Source organism: Cavia porcellus, unplaced genomic scaffold (assembly GCF_034190915.1).
Source record: "Cavia porcellus strain 051 isolate PalLab524CR breed Dunkin Hartley unplaced genomic scaffold, mCavPor4.1 scaffold_6, whole genome shotgun sequence".
Classification (NCBI taxonomy): Eukaryota; Metazoa; Chordata; class Mammalia; order Rodentia; family Caviidae; genus Cavia; species Cavia porcellus.
In genome coordinates, this window is record NW_026947489.1 from 95,653,480 (window position 1) to 95,670,340 (window position 16,861).

The 16,861-nt window shown below is 62.7% G+C and overlaps 1 protein-coding gene across 4 annotated transcripts; it reads left to right on the forward strand.

Moving 5' to 3' along the window:
- The first annotated feature begins 2,231 nt into the window (after window positions 1-2,231).
- Adam11 (ADAM metallopeptidase domain 11) lies at window positions 2,232-14,837 on the forward strand. Of its 4 annotated transcripts, none has more exons than XM_003465737.5 (26): window positions 2,232-2,397; window positions 2,544-2,797; window positions 2,938-3,104; window positions 8,090-8,166; window positions 8,253-8,319; window positions 8,899-8,984; window positions 9,059-9,134; window positions 9,467-9,533; window positions 9,599-9,660; window positions 9,841-9,915; window positions 9,981-10,052; window positions 10,194-10,360; window positions 10,657-10,741; window positions 10,812-10,954; window positions 11,077-11,176; window positions 11,274-11,345; window positions 11,461-11,553; window positions 11,710-11,790; window positions 11,944-11,994; window positions 12,074-12,137; window positions 12,221-12,320; window positions 12,390-12,509; window positions 12,587-12,755; window positions 13,007-13,121; window positions 13,198-13,288; window positions 13,641-13,884. In XM_003465737.5, exons 2-26 carry the CDS (start codon window positions 2,728-2,730, stop codon window positions 13,687-13,689), a joined length of 2,319 nt encoding a protein of 772 aa, XP_003465785.1. In that variant the 5' UTR covers window positions 2,232-2,397; window positions 2,544-2,727; the 3' UTR covers window positions 13,690-13,884. The 4 variants fall into 4 exon arrangements, with proteins under 4 accessions (XP_003465785.1, XP_013003601.1, XP_063107785.1 ...); XM_013148147.3 differs by lacking the exon at window positions 2,232-2,397 and adding an exon at window positions 13,947-14,837 and having other exon boundaries at window positions 2,491-2,797; window positions 13,641-13,658; XM_063251715.1 differs by lacking the exon at window positions 2,232-2,397 and having other exon boundaries at window positions 2,491-2,797.
- The last annotated feature ends 2,024 nt before the right edge of the window (window positions 14,838-16,861 follow it).

Sequence of the window (16,861 nt, forward strand, 5' to 3'; positions counted from 1 at the left end):
ATTGGAAGAAGGTATAGTTGGGCCTAAAGTAGTGGGGTGATCACATCCATGCCCCATTGGCCGCTCAGGACAGTCATGCCCAGGATGCCAGTGCCTGAGTGACTTCTGCTCCTGGGGTGTCCCTGAGGGCTTTGGGTAGGAGGACCACATGCTTCCCCAGGAAGCACTGGACTTCCCATCCACACTCAGCACCGATGCTTCCCACATCCATGCCACCATCAGGCCCAGTCTTTATGTGCTGGGCACAGAGACAGCCAGGGAGTGCTCGGGTTGCAACACCACTGTGCACAGGTCCTGGCCCAGCCTGTGACCCTGACCATGTCACCAAATACTGAGACTAGGAAGCAGGCCAGGGAGACCAGCCCTGGCACAAGAGCCCATTGGGCAGTGGGTGGCTCTTACCTTGGCTGCTCTGGTCTGGGCAACCTGCCAGGACAGCCAGCCAGTGCCACTGCCTTGCTCACAGGTACCAAGACAGGGCCAGCGCCACGTGGCCCCTGAGAGAAAATGTGGGGAGTAGTTGATTTCAAGCCCCAGGGGTTTGGGGGAGATCAGGAGCCCTGGAGAGTAGATCAGAGCCCACTCTCTGCGACAGCCACACAAAAGAGCTGCACCAAGACACCAGAAGCAGTGGCTTCCAGCCTCAGGCAACAGGGGAACCAAAGCAGTGAGCCCCAACTGTGGAGTTGGGGTGGCCCTGCGGAGCCCTTAATGGGAAGCAGCCCTGCCCCAGTCCAGGGGGAGAAGACAGCACCAGTGGGCCTGGGTCTGAGAGGACAATGCCTGTGAAGTCCCCACCTGAGGGAGGGCTCCAGTCTAAGGACAGAGCCCTCCAACCTACAGTGGGTTGGGCACTAAAGTACAGTCCCCTTGAGCCAGGCACCCAGCCATGCGCCAAAGGGACACAGAAGGACTGGGGCTTGATCAAAGGAGGCTCACGATATCCAGCCAGAGCCAGATACAGTGGTGTACATCTGTAACCCCAGCTACACCAGAGGCTGAGGCAGGAAGATCACAAGTTCAAGGCCACCCTGGGCAATGTAGCAAAACTTTGTCTTAAAATTAAAGGAGTGTGAATATGGCTCCGGACAAAGGTTCAACTCCCAGCACTGCAAAAAAAAAAAAAAAAAAAAAATGTCTGCTGGAACTCAGGAAGGAAGTGGACACTGGCCCTAGCAGCCGTATGATGGAGCCCCACTGCAGGAAGCTGCAAGCTGGAGGCCTTGATGTGGGGGCAATTGAGGTCCTGACTGCAGTGGGTCTTATCATCTGGTCTGGCATGGGGCACAGGGCGTCATTCTTTTTTTTTTTTTTTTTTTTATCTTTTTCCTTTTCATCGGTACCGGGGATCGAACTCACGACTGCCTGCTTTCAAGGCAGGCGCTTATGCCGTTGAGCTAAATCCCTAGCCCCTCAGGGCGTCATTCTTGTTGGGGGTGCTGAGTGGGCTGGAGGAGAGGCATAGGTGACCAATCCCCTCTGGCTCCAGATGGGGGTGGAGGTGGAGATGGGGCCCATTTGCTCTGTGCCTGGCACAGGGCAGTTCTGTGCATTTAGGCGGCTCAGGCAGTATCTCAGAGCCCTTCTCTGTTAAGGGGAGAGCAGGGTCTTCCTCCGGAGCAGTTTCGAGGTCCCAGGGAGTCCCATGGAGCAGGACGTCATTCCCTGGAGCCCCTAGCCCCGTCCTGGAGATTTCTGGGCACCTCCACAGTGGGAGGAGGCTCTGCTCTGCCAGGCTGAGCGTCTGGGGCTGGGTGGCAGGTGACTGGGGCGTCACCGTCAGTGCCTCCTATGAGCTGCCTTCTCACCTCTCCGGCGCCTGAAATAGAGCGGGGGTGAGAGGAGGCTGGCGCCCGCAAAGGCCCACCACACGTGGTTCCCCAGAATGGGTAGCAATGTTCTGGCCTTGGGAGGTGGGGCCGGCCCAAGGCGGCCACCAGCCCACAAGCCTCAGGCTCTGACCTCGGGACCCCTGGAGTTGCGACCCAACCTGCCCAGACCTGGAGTGGAGGGCACTGCGGAGAGGTGGTCCAGAAGGATGGGCTGAGCAGGAGCAAAGGCTGGTCGGGTCTTCCTGGGGCTAGATAGCATTCCTAAGCCCTCCTGGCAGAGGAGGAGCTTGCAGATAGACGCGGTAATCGTCTATCTCAGCCACCAGTGAACCAACACCACCGCCCACCCGCAGCGCCCCCATCAGTCTGCTCCTGTCGCGGGGAAGGGACGCAGGAGAGAAGTCAGGGATGGGGCAGGACCAAACACACAGCCACGACCTCAGAATGCTCCCCTAGACAGTTGCCCCGAGTCAAAGCCAGAGCCTCAGTGCCCTGCCTCGTTCTGCGTGAATCCACGGGTGTTCGCGGATTCTCCAGCCCATAGGCCCAGGAGTCTGGAGGCGGGGTGAGGGCGGGGGCAAGGAGCCGGTGGGCAGGACAAGAAGCCCGGGGCGAGGGCGCAGGGGCGGGACTAGGAACCGGTGGGCGGAACCAGGGGCAGGTGGGCGGGGCCTCGGCTCATCCCGCGGCGCTCTTAACCCCGCACCACAGCCGCTGCCGCCGCCGGGATAGCTGGGGCCTGATCCCGCTGAGCCGCAGCCGCAGCCTGCGTCCCGCGTTCCCACCGCGCCGCCGCCCGCCAGTGCGTCCCCCGCGTGCCCACGTGCCCGCGTCCTCCCAACGCCGCCGCCGCCGCCGTTGCCGCCGCCCCCCGGCCGGAGGTGATGGTCGAAGCATGCGGCGGCTGCGGCGCGGGGCATTCGCGGCTCTGCTGCTCCTGCCGCTGCTGCTGCTGCCCTCGCCCGGTGAGTGACCCGCGCGACGCAGCCACGCTGCCCGCAGTGCTGGCGCCGCGGCCCGGGGGCGGGGGCGGGGGCCACTGCCACCCGCATCTCGCCGCCGCCCACGCGCGCCCAGCCAGTCCCAGCCGCTGTGTCTCCCGCAGGGCTCGGGGCGAGCGGTCCCGGCGCGGCGCTGCGCTGGGGGAGTCCGGGGAGCCCCGCTGCTGCTGAGGTCACCGAGCCCAGTCGGCTGGTTGGGGGAAGCTCTGGGGGCGAGGTGCGGAGGCAGCAGCTGGACACGCGCGTCCGCAGGGAGCCGCCCGGTGGTCAGGTGAGTGAGAACTAGGGTGGGGTGCGGGGACCTCATGCGCTGGGCGCCCCCTCCCCGGAACCAGCCTCGGTCTAGGGACGGGGCCGTCCAGGCCTCAGTTCCCCCTCCCCACAGGCTCTTCCCTTCCTGTACGAGGATGTGCTCAAGATGGGCCCAGGCAGGGAGGTGGGGGGCAGGGGACCCCCACGGCAGCCGCAGTGGACTTCCTGGAAAGGAACCACTTAGTGCTGGCCCTGCCTCAGTTTTCACCCCAACACCAACAGGCTGCTCCCCTTCTTCCTGTCTTGGCTGAATGGGGGCCCTTGGGAAATGGTCCCAAGTTCACCCTCACATCCCAGATCTGCCTGTCCCTTTGCCTACCCTACACCAGGCCCTCCTGCATCCCAGAAGGGGAGGAATGAAGGAGATTAATTGCAATTAATAATTAATTAATATCATGTGAATAATAATCACCCAGATGGAATCTTCATTCAGCTCTGCTCAGCTCACTAGGAGCTGGAAGCTGAAAGTTGGGCAGGCCCCTGGGGGCGGCCAGGGCTGGTGGCAGAGGCCTGGCAGGGATGCAGGAGTCGAGAGCCTGGGCAGGGGCACCGAAGTCGGGAAGTTCTGGCAGCGAGTGGTGGGAGTCGATCAGGCTGGGCCAGGGAGCAGAAGGGAGCCGGGGCTAACATTACGGACATCTGTCAGACTGGCATCTGGCCCTGCCTAATGCACTTGGTTAAAAGCCCTCCAGGAGGAGGGGGCCAGCCCAAGGAGGAGCCCAGGCAGGAAGGAGCATGCATAATAGATGGAGCATCTCTAGCCTCAGCTGGGCCGCCCAGGATGGCTGATGGTCTCTAGGCTGGGGGAGGGTTGGGGTAGAGGCCAGTAGTGGGATGGACAGTGTGGTGACCAACACCCTGTGAACTGTGTACCTCCAGGGCCACAGCAAGGACTCTATGGCTGTGCCTGACTGCTGGGTGTCCAGCTGTGGGAGGGCCGGTGCCCCCAGGGCAAGACAAGGTGGGGGGCAAGGTCCGTGTGTGGGACTCAGGGCCATCCTGCCCATACCGCCCCTGCAGCTGGGCCTGGGATGTTGTACCTGCTGGGGGTAAAGGAAAGGGCTGTGGGCTCCCAGGATCTGACACTGTGCTGAATCTGGAGGCTCTGTAGCCTCGGGCCCAGAGGTCAAGCACCTCGCCAGCTGGGCAGGACTCCAGCAGCAGAGCTGAAGCCATCTCCTCTGGCCACCACTGTTTGGCCTGCGGGCACCCAGGTTCAGGTCCCAGGGTGCTTCCTGGCCTGCAAGCCAGGGTTGAGGGTGCCCGGGACACAGCTGGTATAGTCCAGTAGGCTGGTGGCAGAGCCTGTGGCCCAGCTCAGCATGTGTGGGGTCAGCAGCAAGACCTCAGGTCCTTGGGGGAACCTAGGGGCACATGTAGGCTGGCTGGTGGGCAGGGAGCTCTGTTTTCTGATCCCTGAGCCCCAGATGATGACAACCGGCAATTCAGGAGCAGTTCAGGAGGATGGGAATGGGGAGGGAAGTGGGGAGAGGGAGACGCCAGCTTGCAGGGCAGAACCACCTGCCCTTCTGGGTGTGAATCCCAGAGTGCTGTGCCCATCCTGGCCGGGGAATGCAGGGCCGTGGGACCGCTGGAGAGCAGAGCCAAGACCCTCTGCTCTGGGCTGGTATGGAGAAGAGGGACATGGGCCCTTGGAGTCCTTCATCACTGCCCAGCCCGACTTCTGTGCCCTCAGGGACTGCAGCAGGGGTGAGTGGGGTGTCTGCCTGCAGAAGAGGCCTCCTAGGGTATGAATCTGGCCACGTCCTGAGGGTCACCTTTCCTGGCCTGCAGGAAGCTGCCATGTGGAGGCCAGGATCGGGCAGGATGTGGGGAATATGAGGAGGGCACAGCTGGGTGCAGCTCAGTCCCAACCTGGCAAGCAAGCCCAGGCCCGCGCTGGGCCCCACTGCATCTCAGCCCCATCCTGGGACTGGGTGGCTCACGTTGGGGTGGCCAGCAACAGAGGTCAAAAAGGTTGCTGCATGTGGGTCCTGGCCACCGTGACTGAGCTGGCTGGTGTCTGAGTGCGCACACCTTGGGGTTCAAGAGGACCCCGTAGGACCCATACCTTACCCCAAAGTGCCCTGCCCCACCCTGGCCCCCCAATGGTTGCCTAGAGGAGCCCAGCTGTCCAGCGTATGTCCTTAGAGGGCTTAGCGACCCTGTAAAGAGGTGACTCTGTCCTCAGAATGTGGGTCACATCCCGTCACAGAGAGCCATCCACCTGTTCTTGAGGTCTGGAACCCGGTGCCCCGCTGATAAATGGGGCACTGTGCATTGTGGTGTGAGGTCTCCTGGCCAGACCTCCACAGCATCCCCATCCCCTGAGAGAGACCTCAGTGAGACCCCAAGGTCCTCCCAGACCTGAGCACAGAGCTGCTCCTCTGGGCCTCTGTTGGTGGAAGAGGGCCAGGGGTCTCCCACTTGGTCCTTGCTGCTTGCTCATCTGCAGTTGGCACTTCTTCTGGACTGCCACCTTGCTGGCCCCTGACAACAGTGTGCTAACCAGGACTCTGCCCTCACACACCCCCAGTCTATCAGAGGGAAACTGAGGTTGCGGTTAGGCAGTTCTCTCAGTCCCTGAATACCTTTCACCCCACTGCATATGCAGTCCCTGGGAGGAGAAAGGCAGTGTGGCCTGGGGCATAGTGATGCTCACCTACAGTGCCAGCTATCCCAGAGGCTGAGACACGACAATCTCAAGTTCAAGGTCTGACGGGGCAGCCTGAGATTCTGTTTGAACTTTAAAAAGAGAGTTGGAGATGTAGCTCAGTAGGGAAGTGTCTCTAGGTTTGCTGCCAGAACTGGAAACAAAACAAAACAAAACTGTGCTTGAGGGCTCCAAGGGCCACAGAGTAAAGCCCCTGCGGTGGGTGGGTGTGAGGCTGGGCTGAGGAGCCTGAGGGTGGCTGAGACTGAGGGACAGGTGTCTGCAGGGTCACATCCCAACCACCTGTGATCCCCCCTCCCAGGTGGGGGGTCCATCTGCCTGTGTGGAGCCTGGCATTGTGGAGGGGAAAGCTGTCCCTCGAAACCTGCGGTGGACCTAGGGCTCATCCCGGCACCTGTGACACGTGGACCAGGCCACCCAGGCAGACTGTGATTACATGGCAGGCAGCAAGGGGCAGGGGCAGGGCAGGGTTATGACCCAGCTGTGCCCTCTGTGTGGGGCCAGGCTTGGGGAAACAAGGTCATGCAGGGCCCAGCTAGGCAAGCACCGGGGAGGGTGCTGGGCTGGCAGGAGCCCCATATGCTGGGCACTGCTGACCTGGCTCCTTCCTTGGGGACAGGGCTGTGTCCCCAGGTGGGGTCTGGTTCTTTCTTATTCCACTGCCATCTGATGGCCCTGAGCCCTCCTGGACAGCCTCATGTAAGGCCCAGCCCTCAGCAGCACACAGCCTCACAGGCTGTGGGCACAAGTGGCCCCTGTGACAGCCAGCACTTGGGAGGCTGAGGCATAAGGATCACAAGTGCCAGCTCAGCCTGAGCAATTCAATTACTTGGGAAGGACCTGCCTCAAATACTAAAATCTGGGGAACAGTTCGGCATGAAGCTCCCTGGCCAGCCTGGCCTACTGTGGGTGGGAGGTTGGATGTGCTGGCCTGCTTGCTTCACAAGGGAGGTGAGTTCTGTGAGTACCCGACCCTTCCAGGCCTTGCACAGTGTGGCTGCCACCAGAGCCTTCAGGCTCCTGAGCAGCTGGCATCTCACCTTACCTCTGGTGGTAAATCCAAGGCTTGGTGGTCACCGGGCTGCCCTGGGAGCCAGAGTTGGCTGGGAGAGGGGATGTTGGCTCAGGCCACACGCAGCCAAACCCCAGGGCATGGGAGGCCAGGATGAGTGGGGAGAGGACAGCTGACATCCCACCCTTGGCCCTGGGCTTTCTATTTCCAGTCTGATCACTGTGGTTGGCCAGGAGGATCGTGGCACCCTGGGTGCCCAGGATGGGTGAGGGGTGTCCTTGGGCTGAGCCCTGGCCCCCTGCTATTCCTGAGGTCCTGTGCCCTCTCCCCAGGGACCTTACAGCCATCTGCCCTGCACCACCTTTCGGAAAGGGCATCCTGGGACTGGATCCCCAGTAAAAGTGTGTGGCTGTGGCCAGAGTGGTCACCTCCTTGTGCTTCTGTCCCCTGCAGTCAGGCAGGAACAACAGGGGCATCTGTTGGGGTTCAGACCTGGTTGGTGAGAACCCTGCAGGTGGGTGACCGCTGCCAGGCAGAACGGTAGGGATTTGGGGGCGTCCCATTGGGGCACCTCTCCACACCAGCCAGACTAGGAACAGACACTTCGGGCCCTGGACCTGGCCAAAGGGCCTGGGGTGTGAAGTGGGCTCAGTTCTGGGGTTCCCCAGCCCCTTTCTGTGCATCCAGGCTGCCATAGGAATGACATCCAGTTTGGAGTAGGGCAGGAGACCCCACTTCCCACCTGGATCACGGCCATCTTGCTTAGGCCTTGTGCACATTGCCATGGCAACCAGGAGCCTCCAGCCCGGCTGCCTGGGCCCCTCTGAAAAATTTATCAGGAAAACTTCCGTGTTTAAAAATTAACTGCAGATTGAAATATTAAAGATGAGCTGCTTTGGGCTAGGTGGAGGGCTACACATTTAGGGTAGAGGAGCCAAGGCCTCTCTTCCTGCCTGGAGGGGACAGTCCCTTGCAGGCACGGGGCTTAGGGTCTGCCCATCCCTGAGCCAGAACCATCCTCGCTATCCATCCGGCCAGGACCCCTCTCTTTCCCATGATCCTCCAGGGCCCTGCCCTCGATCCCACTGGCAGTGAGCATGAGGCAGCCTGTCGAGGGCCTTGGCCCTGGGAGTCCAGCACTGTGCCTGGGCTGGGGGATGGGTGGGTGATGGGTCCCTTGGGCTGGAGGGTACAGGGTACATCTGGGGCGGCCTCCAGCCCTAGGGACCTGACCCCTCTCTGCTCTCGTCCCCACCAGCCGGCCCACCTGGCCCAGGTGAGCTTTGTTATCCCTGCATTCAACTCCAACTTCACCCTGGATCTGGAGCTGAACCAGTGAGTGTGGCCTGGTGGACTGGGCAGGGCAGGGGGCCAGGCCGGGTCTGGCTGCAGGGTGACAGCAGCCATGCTCTCTGTTTCAGTCACCTGCTGTCCTCACAGTATGTGGAGCGACACTTCAGCCCGGAGGGGGCAGCACAACACAGTACAGTGAGTCCTGGGCTCCCCAGCCTTCCTGCCCAAGGCTGCGTTGTGGACAGGGCCCTGAGCCCTGGAGGCCAGGGGACACAAAGGCCATGAGGACAGGCCCCAGGGTACCAGGCCAGCAGTCGCAGGGACCAGCCTGGGGTTCCCACTGCCCATGCAGGGTCCCTGCCCCGAGGGCCCAGACCTGGCTGACATGAATGAGCTGCTATAAATAGCCTGGCCCAGCCCACACCCAGTCACTAGAGCAGGAGTAATTTGGGGAGCCAGTTATGGCTGGTGGCTGGACACCCCCCATCCCCGCTGCAACCTGAGCACAGCCAGGAGGAGCCGGCCACCAGGGACCATGAGTCAGGTTTGGGGCATGAGGCTGTGTGGTAGGGTCCTTGGCTATCACCTGATGAGACTCTGAGGATCAGACAGACACCAGCCAGCCGTGCCTCCATACGGCAGGAGCCCAACCTGTGTCGGCGGCTGCCACCTCCCTCCCATCATGGGCAACTCAGCACTGTCGGGGCTACACCGGTACACAGGGTGGTCTCTGGGGGCTGCCTGGGCACCTGCCTCACCAGTCCTGCTCCCCAGGGCGCTGGAGACCACTGCTACTACCAGGGCAAGCTCCGGGGCAACCCCCATTCCTTCGCCGCTCTGTCCACCTGCCAGGGGCTGCAGTGAGTAGGGCTAGGGGAGGGCCCTACCTGCCCGGGGAGGGGAGGACAGCCATGTGAGCCCCCTCTCTCTGCAGTGGGGTCTTTTCTGACGGGAACTCGACCTTCATTGTGGAGCCCCAGGTGCTGGCTGGGCCTAAGGCGCCCCCCCAGGTACCCCATGCCCCAGCCTCTCCCTCTGACCTCCTGCGCCGCCTCCGCAGTAACCTCAGCCTCCCTGCCCTCCTCAGTGACCCCAGCTCTGTTTCCCTGCCTGTCCCTCGGCTCCAATGTCCCTGCTGCCCCCTACACGACCTCCTATGGGTTCCAGTGTCCTTTGCCCCAGCTCTCAGGGCAACCCTGGGTCTTGACCCCAGAAATCTGAGGATCTGGGAGATCAGATCCGACATGGAGCCCTGGCCAGTTCTGGGTCACCCCAGAGTGGGGTGTGGGAATGCTGGGGGCAGACTTGCCCACCCCCCAAAACACTAACTCCATCCTTGCAGGGACCCCTCCCCCACCTTGTTTATCGGACTCCTCTCCTCCCAGTCCCCCTTGGATGCAGAGAGCCAGGTAAGGGCTGGAAGTGGGGCTGGGCAGCCCCTGGTGGCACCCTCCTCACCTGTGTGTCTCCACAGGCTGCCTGTTTGCTTCCCGCTCTGTCCCTCCAAGCCGGCCGAGGCTGAGAAGGAAAAGGCAGGTACGGGGCCCACTAAGAGCCCAAGCTACAGAGACCCTAGCCATCTCTGGGGAGAACTGCAGTGTCTGCGGCTACCAGTCTGGGAGGGAATGGACTCCACAAGGGCTTCACTGCTCCTGGCTGGAGTCCACTGTGGCATCAGCATGGAGGAGCTGATTCCCAGGGTCCACCCACCCCCAGGTCCGGAGGGGCCACCCCACTGTCCACAGCGAGACCAAGTATGTGGAGCTCATTGTGATCAACGACCACCAGCTGGTAGGTGCCTGCCTGGGGGCGGCCCAGGGGGTCCTGCAAGGAGCTCACCCCTTTTTCTCCCCTAGTTTGAGCAGATGCGGCAGTCAGTGGTTCTCACCAGTAACTTTGCCAAGTCCGTGGTGAACCTGGCAGATGTGGTGAGCCCCCAGCCCACTGGTATCCCGACTCTTACCACACACACGGACGGGGCGGGGGAGTTCTGGCAGCCTTGGACCCCCATTTCCTGAAGGACATCACTCCACCACCATGGCCGGCCCCTCTCCCCTCTCTGGGTGCAGATATACAAGGAGCAGCTCAACACCCGCATTGTGCTGGTTGCCATGGAAACCTGGGCTGATGGGGACAAGATCCAGGTGCAGGATGACCTTCTGGAGACCCTGGCCCGGCTCATGGTCTACCGACGGGAGGGTCTGCCTGAGCCCAGTGACGCTACCCACCTCTTCTCGTAAGTACTGCCCCATGTACCCTGCCACTTGCTGCCCACTGGGCCTCTAGGCCCTACCCAGTTACATGTGTCCAGCTGGGCCTCCCTACATGCTGGCTGGGAAGCATGGGTTATATGTCAAAGCTTTGGTGGTCACCTCTCCCCTTTAGGCTGCCCTACCTTCCTTCCTCAGAGCTGGGCAACTTGCACCTAGGGTTGAGTTCAGAGGGGCAGGGAGGTCCTAGAGCTGACCCTTGGGGTAGGGCTGCCCTCCCAGGAAGGGCTCCAATCTGTAGGCCTGACATCTACTCCCACAGGGGTCGAACCTTCCAGAGCTCCAGCAGTGGGGCAGCCTATGTAGGGGGCATCTGCTCGCTGTCCCGGGGAGGTGGCGTGAACGAGGTGAGCAGGGGGCCTGGGGGCTGGGCCAGGGCCATGGTGTGCAGACACCTGGCCTCCCTCTCCCATGCAGTATGGCAACATGGGGGCCATGGCAGTGACATTGGCGCAGACCCTGGGGCAGAACCTGGGCATGATGTGGAACCAGCATCGGAGTGCAGCAGGTGACTGCAGGTGTCCTGATGTCTGGCTGGGCTGCATCATGGAGGACACTGGGTGAGTGTGGAGAGTGGGCCTCAGTGAGGGGCTTCGGGCTGCAGTGGCCACATCGCAGCCCCTTGTGGCCTCCGTGGGCGGGGCACGTGGGTACCCAGCCTCAAGGCTCCTCACCCGCCCAGGTTCTACCTGCCCCGCAAGTTTTCCCGCTGCAGCATTGATGAATATACACAGTTCCTGCAGGAGGGCGGCGGGAGCTGCCTCTTCAACAAGCCGCTCAAGGTACCTCGACCCCAGCCCTGACCCCGACCCTAACCTCTGCCCTGACCTGCCGTTTACTGTGACCCTGACCCGCCTGCCTGCGCACCCCACATCCCAGCTTCTGGACCCGCCCGAGTGCGGGAATGGCTTCGTGGAGGCGGGAGAGGAGTGCGACTGCGGCTCAGTGCAGGTGAGGGGTGAGGGGCGCGGGGCGCGGGGCGGGACGCGATCCCGAGTGTGGCCAAATAGAGGGTCCGGGGAAGGGCGGGCCGCCTGCCTCCTTGCCCCCTTCTCGTGACCCCCAGGAGTGCAGCCGAGCCGGCGGCAGCTGCTGCAAGAAGTGCACGCTGACGCACGACGCCATGTGCAGCGACGGGCTTTGCTGTCGCCGCTGCAAGGTGCGCGGGGCGGGGAGGGGCGGGGCTCGGCCCGGGCCAAGAGTGCGCCAGTCAGGGTGGGGGCGGGGCCCGGAGTGACAGCGCGCCAATGAGCGCGGGAGCGGGGCCTCCGCGGAGCCTGGGCGAGGCTCCACGCTGATCCCGCCCTCTTCGCAGTATGAGCCGCGGGGCGTTTCCTGCCGCGAGGCCGTGAACGAATGCGACATCGCGGAGACTTGCACCGGGGACTCGAGCCAGGTCCGGGGTGCAGGCAGCCTCAGTTTCCCCACCGGGAAGGGGCTCCTTGTGCTCCCTGCCGCCGCCCTGGGTCTCGTGTAGTCCTCGGGTGCAGGAGGCGGGGTGCTGGGACTCCGGGCGCCGGGCGCAGGTCTCAGGCCGCTCTCTTCGCAGTGTCCCCCCAATCTGCACAAGCTGGACGGCTACGCCTGCGACCAAGAGCAGGTAGGCCCCCCGGCCCCGCCCGGCCCCGCCCGTGCTACTCTCGGTCGAGCTCACCCCGCCCCGCCCCGCCCCGCCCTAGGGTCGCTGCTACGGAGGCCGCTGTAGAACCCGGGACCGGCAGTGCCAGGCCCTGTGGGGTCGCGGTGAGTGGGGCTGTGGTCAAAGGGGCAGCTCCGCCTACACGCCGAGATGCGGCCCTGAGGCCGGGTTTCCGCTCTCCCCGCAGCGGCCGCAGACCGCTTCTGCTACGAGAAGCTGAACGTGGAGGGCACGGAGCGCGGGAACTGCGGGCGCAAGGGCTCTAGCTGGGTGCAGTGCAACAAGCAGTGAGTGCGGTGGTGTGGGGCGGCGCGGGGCCGCCGAGGCCCGGCGTCACTGTCTCCCTGCCCCCGCAGGGACGTGCTATGCGGTTTCCTGCTCTGCATCAACGTCTCCGGGGCTCCTCGGCTGGGCGAACTGGGGGGAGACATCAGCAGCGTCACCTTCTACCACCAGGGCAAGGAGCTGGACTGCAGGTGCGGCAGGGGCCCCGGCAGGGCAAGGAGGGGCCATGAGGGCGCGAGGACAAGGCCCAGCTGCTGTTCTTTCCCAGGGGCGGCCACGTGCAGCTGGCCGACGGCTCTGACTTGAGCTACGTGGAGGACGGTACGGCCTGCGGGCCCAACATGCTGTGCTTGGGCCACCGCTGCCTGCCAGCCTCAGCTTTCAACTTCAGCACCTGCCCAGGCAGCGGGGAGCGCCGGGTCTGCTCACACCATGGGGTGAGTGTTGGGGCTGGGGCAGTAGGGAGGCTGCAGGAGGGGACAGGAGCCGTGTTTCCAGCTGGAAGCTGCAGAGGGCCATAGCAGAGCCCGAAGGATCCTGGGGCCGCGTGCTTCCAACTTGGGAGGCTGATTCAGGGAGGTTGCTGTGACTCCCGAGGCCTACCTGGGATTCCATAACGAGGTCCTGTCTTTAAAACACCAACCCGAGAGAGATGCCATGGCCCTGCTCACTGCTGGTCCCATCCCAGGTCTGCAGCAACGAGGGCAAGTGCATCTGCCAGCCTGATTGGACAGGCAAGGACTGCAGCGTTCACAACCCACTGCCCACATCCCCACCCACCGGGGAGACAGAGCGGTACAAAGGTGAGCCAGGTGCTGGTTGGCGCTGTGCCTGGACCCCTGGCCATCCCTGCCACCCACAGAGCTGTCTCTTCCCCAGGTCCCAGTGGCACCAACATCATCATCGGCTCCATTGCTGGGGCTGTCTTGGTCGCAGCCATCGTCTTGGGCGGCACAGGCTGGGGATTCAAGTAAGAGACACACCAGACACCCAGCCTAGGGGCTATGGGTTTTGGGGCGCCAAAAGGTCAGTTGATGTCAGGCTGCCCTCATGCTAGTGCTTAAGACCATGAATCTCATGCACTGAAACCCGGTGATCTCACATTCATACTCCATTCTCAGCCCCATCCTGGGGGTCCCAGTCCAGAGCCGCCCTGTCACCTGGCTCCCAGGATGAGCTGTTTGAGCCCACAGCGTGCAGAGCGGGACGCCAAGGGTGGCATAGGGATCCCTCTGTCCGTGGCATGCGGCCCCAGGATCCTTCGGGCTCTGCTATGGCCCTCTGCAGCGGGACAGATGACCCTTCCTTTGCTCTCCCTGCAGAAACATCCGCCGAGGAAGGTACGACCCGACCCAGCAGGGGGCAGTGTGACACCGGCCACGCCACCTCCCGCCCTTCTCGTCTGTGTCATCTCATCTCATCGCATCTTATCTCATGTCTCCGTCCCTGGCATCTGCTGCCCGAGGAGAGCCTTCTGCCGGCCCACTGCCGCCGGCTCCCCCGTGGCCCATCCCCCATTCATCTGTTACCGCCACCCCCCCATTACCACACCCCACCCCCCGTCGCGCACTCTTACCTGCGGGCCTGGGCCCTGCCCGGCTCCTTCTTGATGCCCGGTCTCCTTCCAGGTCGGGAGGGGCCTAAGCGCCTCCTTCCCCGCTGCCGGCCGCGGGGCGGCGCCCTGCACGCGTCTGCCGTCCCTGCGCACGCTGCTCGGCTGCTGCGCGCTGCCTGCCTCGGCGGCCTCGCGCAGGCCTGTGTGAATGTAGCTTTGCCCTGCGCGGTGTGGCCTTGTCCCTGGGAACCCGAGCCGCCTCCTTCTGATCTGATGAATGTAACTCGGGGGCGGGCCGGGCCGGGAGGGCGCCGCCGCACCGAGGGCCTGGCGCTGCCGCCTGCACTGGGCTCCACCTGCCCGGAGGAGTCAAACCAAAGCTGCCTTTGGTCCCAGGTGTAGGGCTGAGCCCCAGGCCGTCGTCAGCTTTGATGACCCCAGCCCCGCCTGGACTCGGGCTTGGGTCTGCAGATAAAATGGTGCCCCCTGTCGAGGAAGGGTGATTCCAGGCTGACCCGAGGGCGGTGCCCGGGAAGGACCCTCCAGTCAGTGAGGTGAGCCCAGGACGGGCCTCACAGACAACCCCAGCCCTCTTCCACTTGATGCCCCTTTCCACGTCCCCCAAGTCCCTGCCGCCCCGCCTGGAGAGAAGCCGCCGGTTGGTTTCCTGTTCCCGGGTCAGCTTGGGGTTTCAGGGGTCTCTGCGGAGGCAGTGCAGAGAAGGATGCACTGGAGAGTGTGGGCACCCATGGGGCCCACACTGCCCTCAAGAAGAACTGCGTGGGGATCAGGTGGGGGCAGGAAGGATGCAGACTTCCTGTGTTCCTTACCTTGGCTCCCAGCCGCAGTGTCCTGCCACCTGCCAGCACCCGGGAGGAGGGGTCATAGTGCTACCCAGGCCCTGCACAGATGTCACTGGGGCAGGGATTAAAGGTCATATTCAGGCTCTGCGGAGCCCATACCACCTGTGTCCCCTGTGAGTGGCACGTGTGCTAGGATCCCCATTCTGCCTGGACTCCAGAGGACAGCTGACAGCTGGGATGCAGAGGGGTACCAGGACTGCATGGAGGCTGTTGCAAGAGAGCCTGACGATTCTGGGAGGAAACCATGCTGGGTGGAGTCCCGGGCCTCCCTTCCTGTCTCAGCAGAACTTGGAGGCCCATATGTCACCCCCCAAGTTCAGGAAGCAGCAGCCCAGGTCCCACCTGTGTGGAGACAGCCTGGGCTATTACTCCTGTTCCCTCTGAACCCGGGTGGGGCATGGCCAGGCCTGGAGCTGTCCCATCAGATGCCCAGTAAGCTCAGTTCTGTGACTGTTCCCACTTTTCCCAAAGGCTGGCTTGGGAGCCTGGGAGGGGGCAGGACTTGGGTTCGAAGAAAAGAGAGAAAGGTAGGGTGTGGAAGGAGGAGTGGGAGGATAGGAGGGTAGCAAGAAGCAGCAGCACCTAGCATCCCAGCACTGTGGGAGGCTGAGGCAGGAGAATATCCAGTGTAAGTTCAGGCTGAGCAACTTAGCAAGAACTTGTCCCAAGGGCCAGGGGTGTTGCTCTGCATAGTCTCTGTTTGTATCCCAGATCCTGGAGTCTGCATGGCATCACCTGTCCATGTGTGGCTGGGTCAGGCCCAGCTCAGTCCTGCCAGCTCCGGGGGCTGTGTCTCTGCCATCTGCCCCTCTGTCTACACACTATTTCCTTTCTCAGCTCCCAGCCTGGGCTGTAGCTCCATGTGTCACAGCAGAGTCCTGGAGGGTGGCACTGGGGCCCTCAGGAGGCACCAGGCTGGGGCTCAGCAGGAATGGCAGCTGGGGAGCATGAGAGGACCTGGGTGCCGGGTGCCCCAGGCCTGTTCTGCTGGATGTGGGGTGTGGCTTCCCCAGGACTCAGCCCCAGAGCACAGTTCCCAGGGTGTGTGGGGGGCTGTGGGGATCTCAATGTCCTCTGGGAGTGGAAGGCAGCAGGACACAGCCTGGGGACCGGTGGAGCAGCACCACTCCCTCTGGGGTGGCTAGGCTGGGCACAAAACGTGGGAAGGGCAGTTCTGAACCATGCACCTCAGCACTGTCCTTGCCAGGACAGAGCAGGTTCCCCAACAGCGCAGCTGCTGCTTTGCTGCCTGCTTTTCATGGGACCCCTAGGCTAGGTGTGGGCTACAGCTGCCCTGTTCTCTGTGGCCTCTTGGTGACCATCACCCAGCTGACAAATGGGGTTTCCAGAGCCTGGGCACCATCCTGAGGATTGAGGCTGTGGCAACAGCCAGCATTGGCCTAGGGACACAGCCCGGGCAGCTCTGAGTAGGCCATGGGATGAGGATGGGGATCCACATCTGAGCTCCTGCTGGCCGTGCCTGCCTCACTGCCTTGGCAGCTCTGGGGCCACGTGGGGTAAAAATACCTGTGCTATGGGGCTGGAGATTTAACTCAGTGGCATAAGTGCCTGCCTTGCAAGCAGGCAGTCGTGAGTTCGATCCCTGGTACCGATAAAAAGGAAAAAGACAAACAAAAAACCTGTGCTATCTGTGGCCTCCCCAGCCGCCTGTACTCACTGCCACCACTGTCCCTGCCTCTGAGCAGGAGTTGGCACCAAGAGCCAGGCGACAACTTGACTGACCCCGGCTGTCCTGGGGGACAGGAGGCGCCTTCCCTCCCCACTGCTGTCCCCCTTGTCCATGCTGCATCTTCTACCAGCCCCATCTTGAACTTCCACTTGTGTTTGGGGAACTCGTTTTGTATTTTGGGGGAGTGCTGGGGGCTAAATGTAGCTCTACGAAGCAGGCAAGCTCTGACTGCTGAACCTGCAAACAGCAGAGCCTGCAGGGAACCCTGCCCAGCACCCAGAAAGCTGCAGGGCACAAGGAACAGCTGCAGTGATCAGAGCAGCTGGGAAGGGACCAGACCAAATCGCAGTTTGTTCCAACAGTGCCTGTACTGTGGATGCCTTGGAGGCACTGAGTGCACCTGCTGCCCTGTCCTGGACCTCTGTTGCTGAGGCC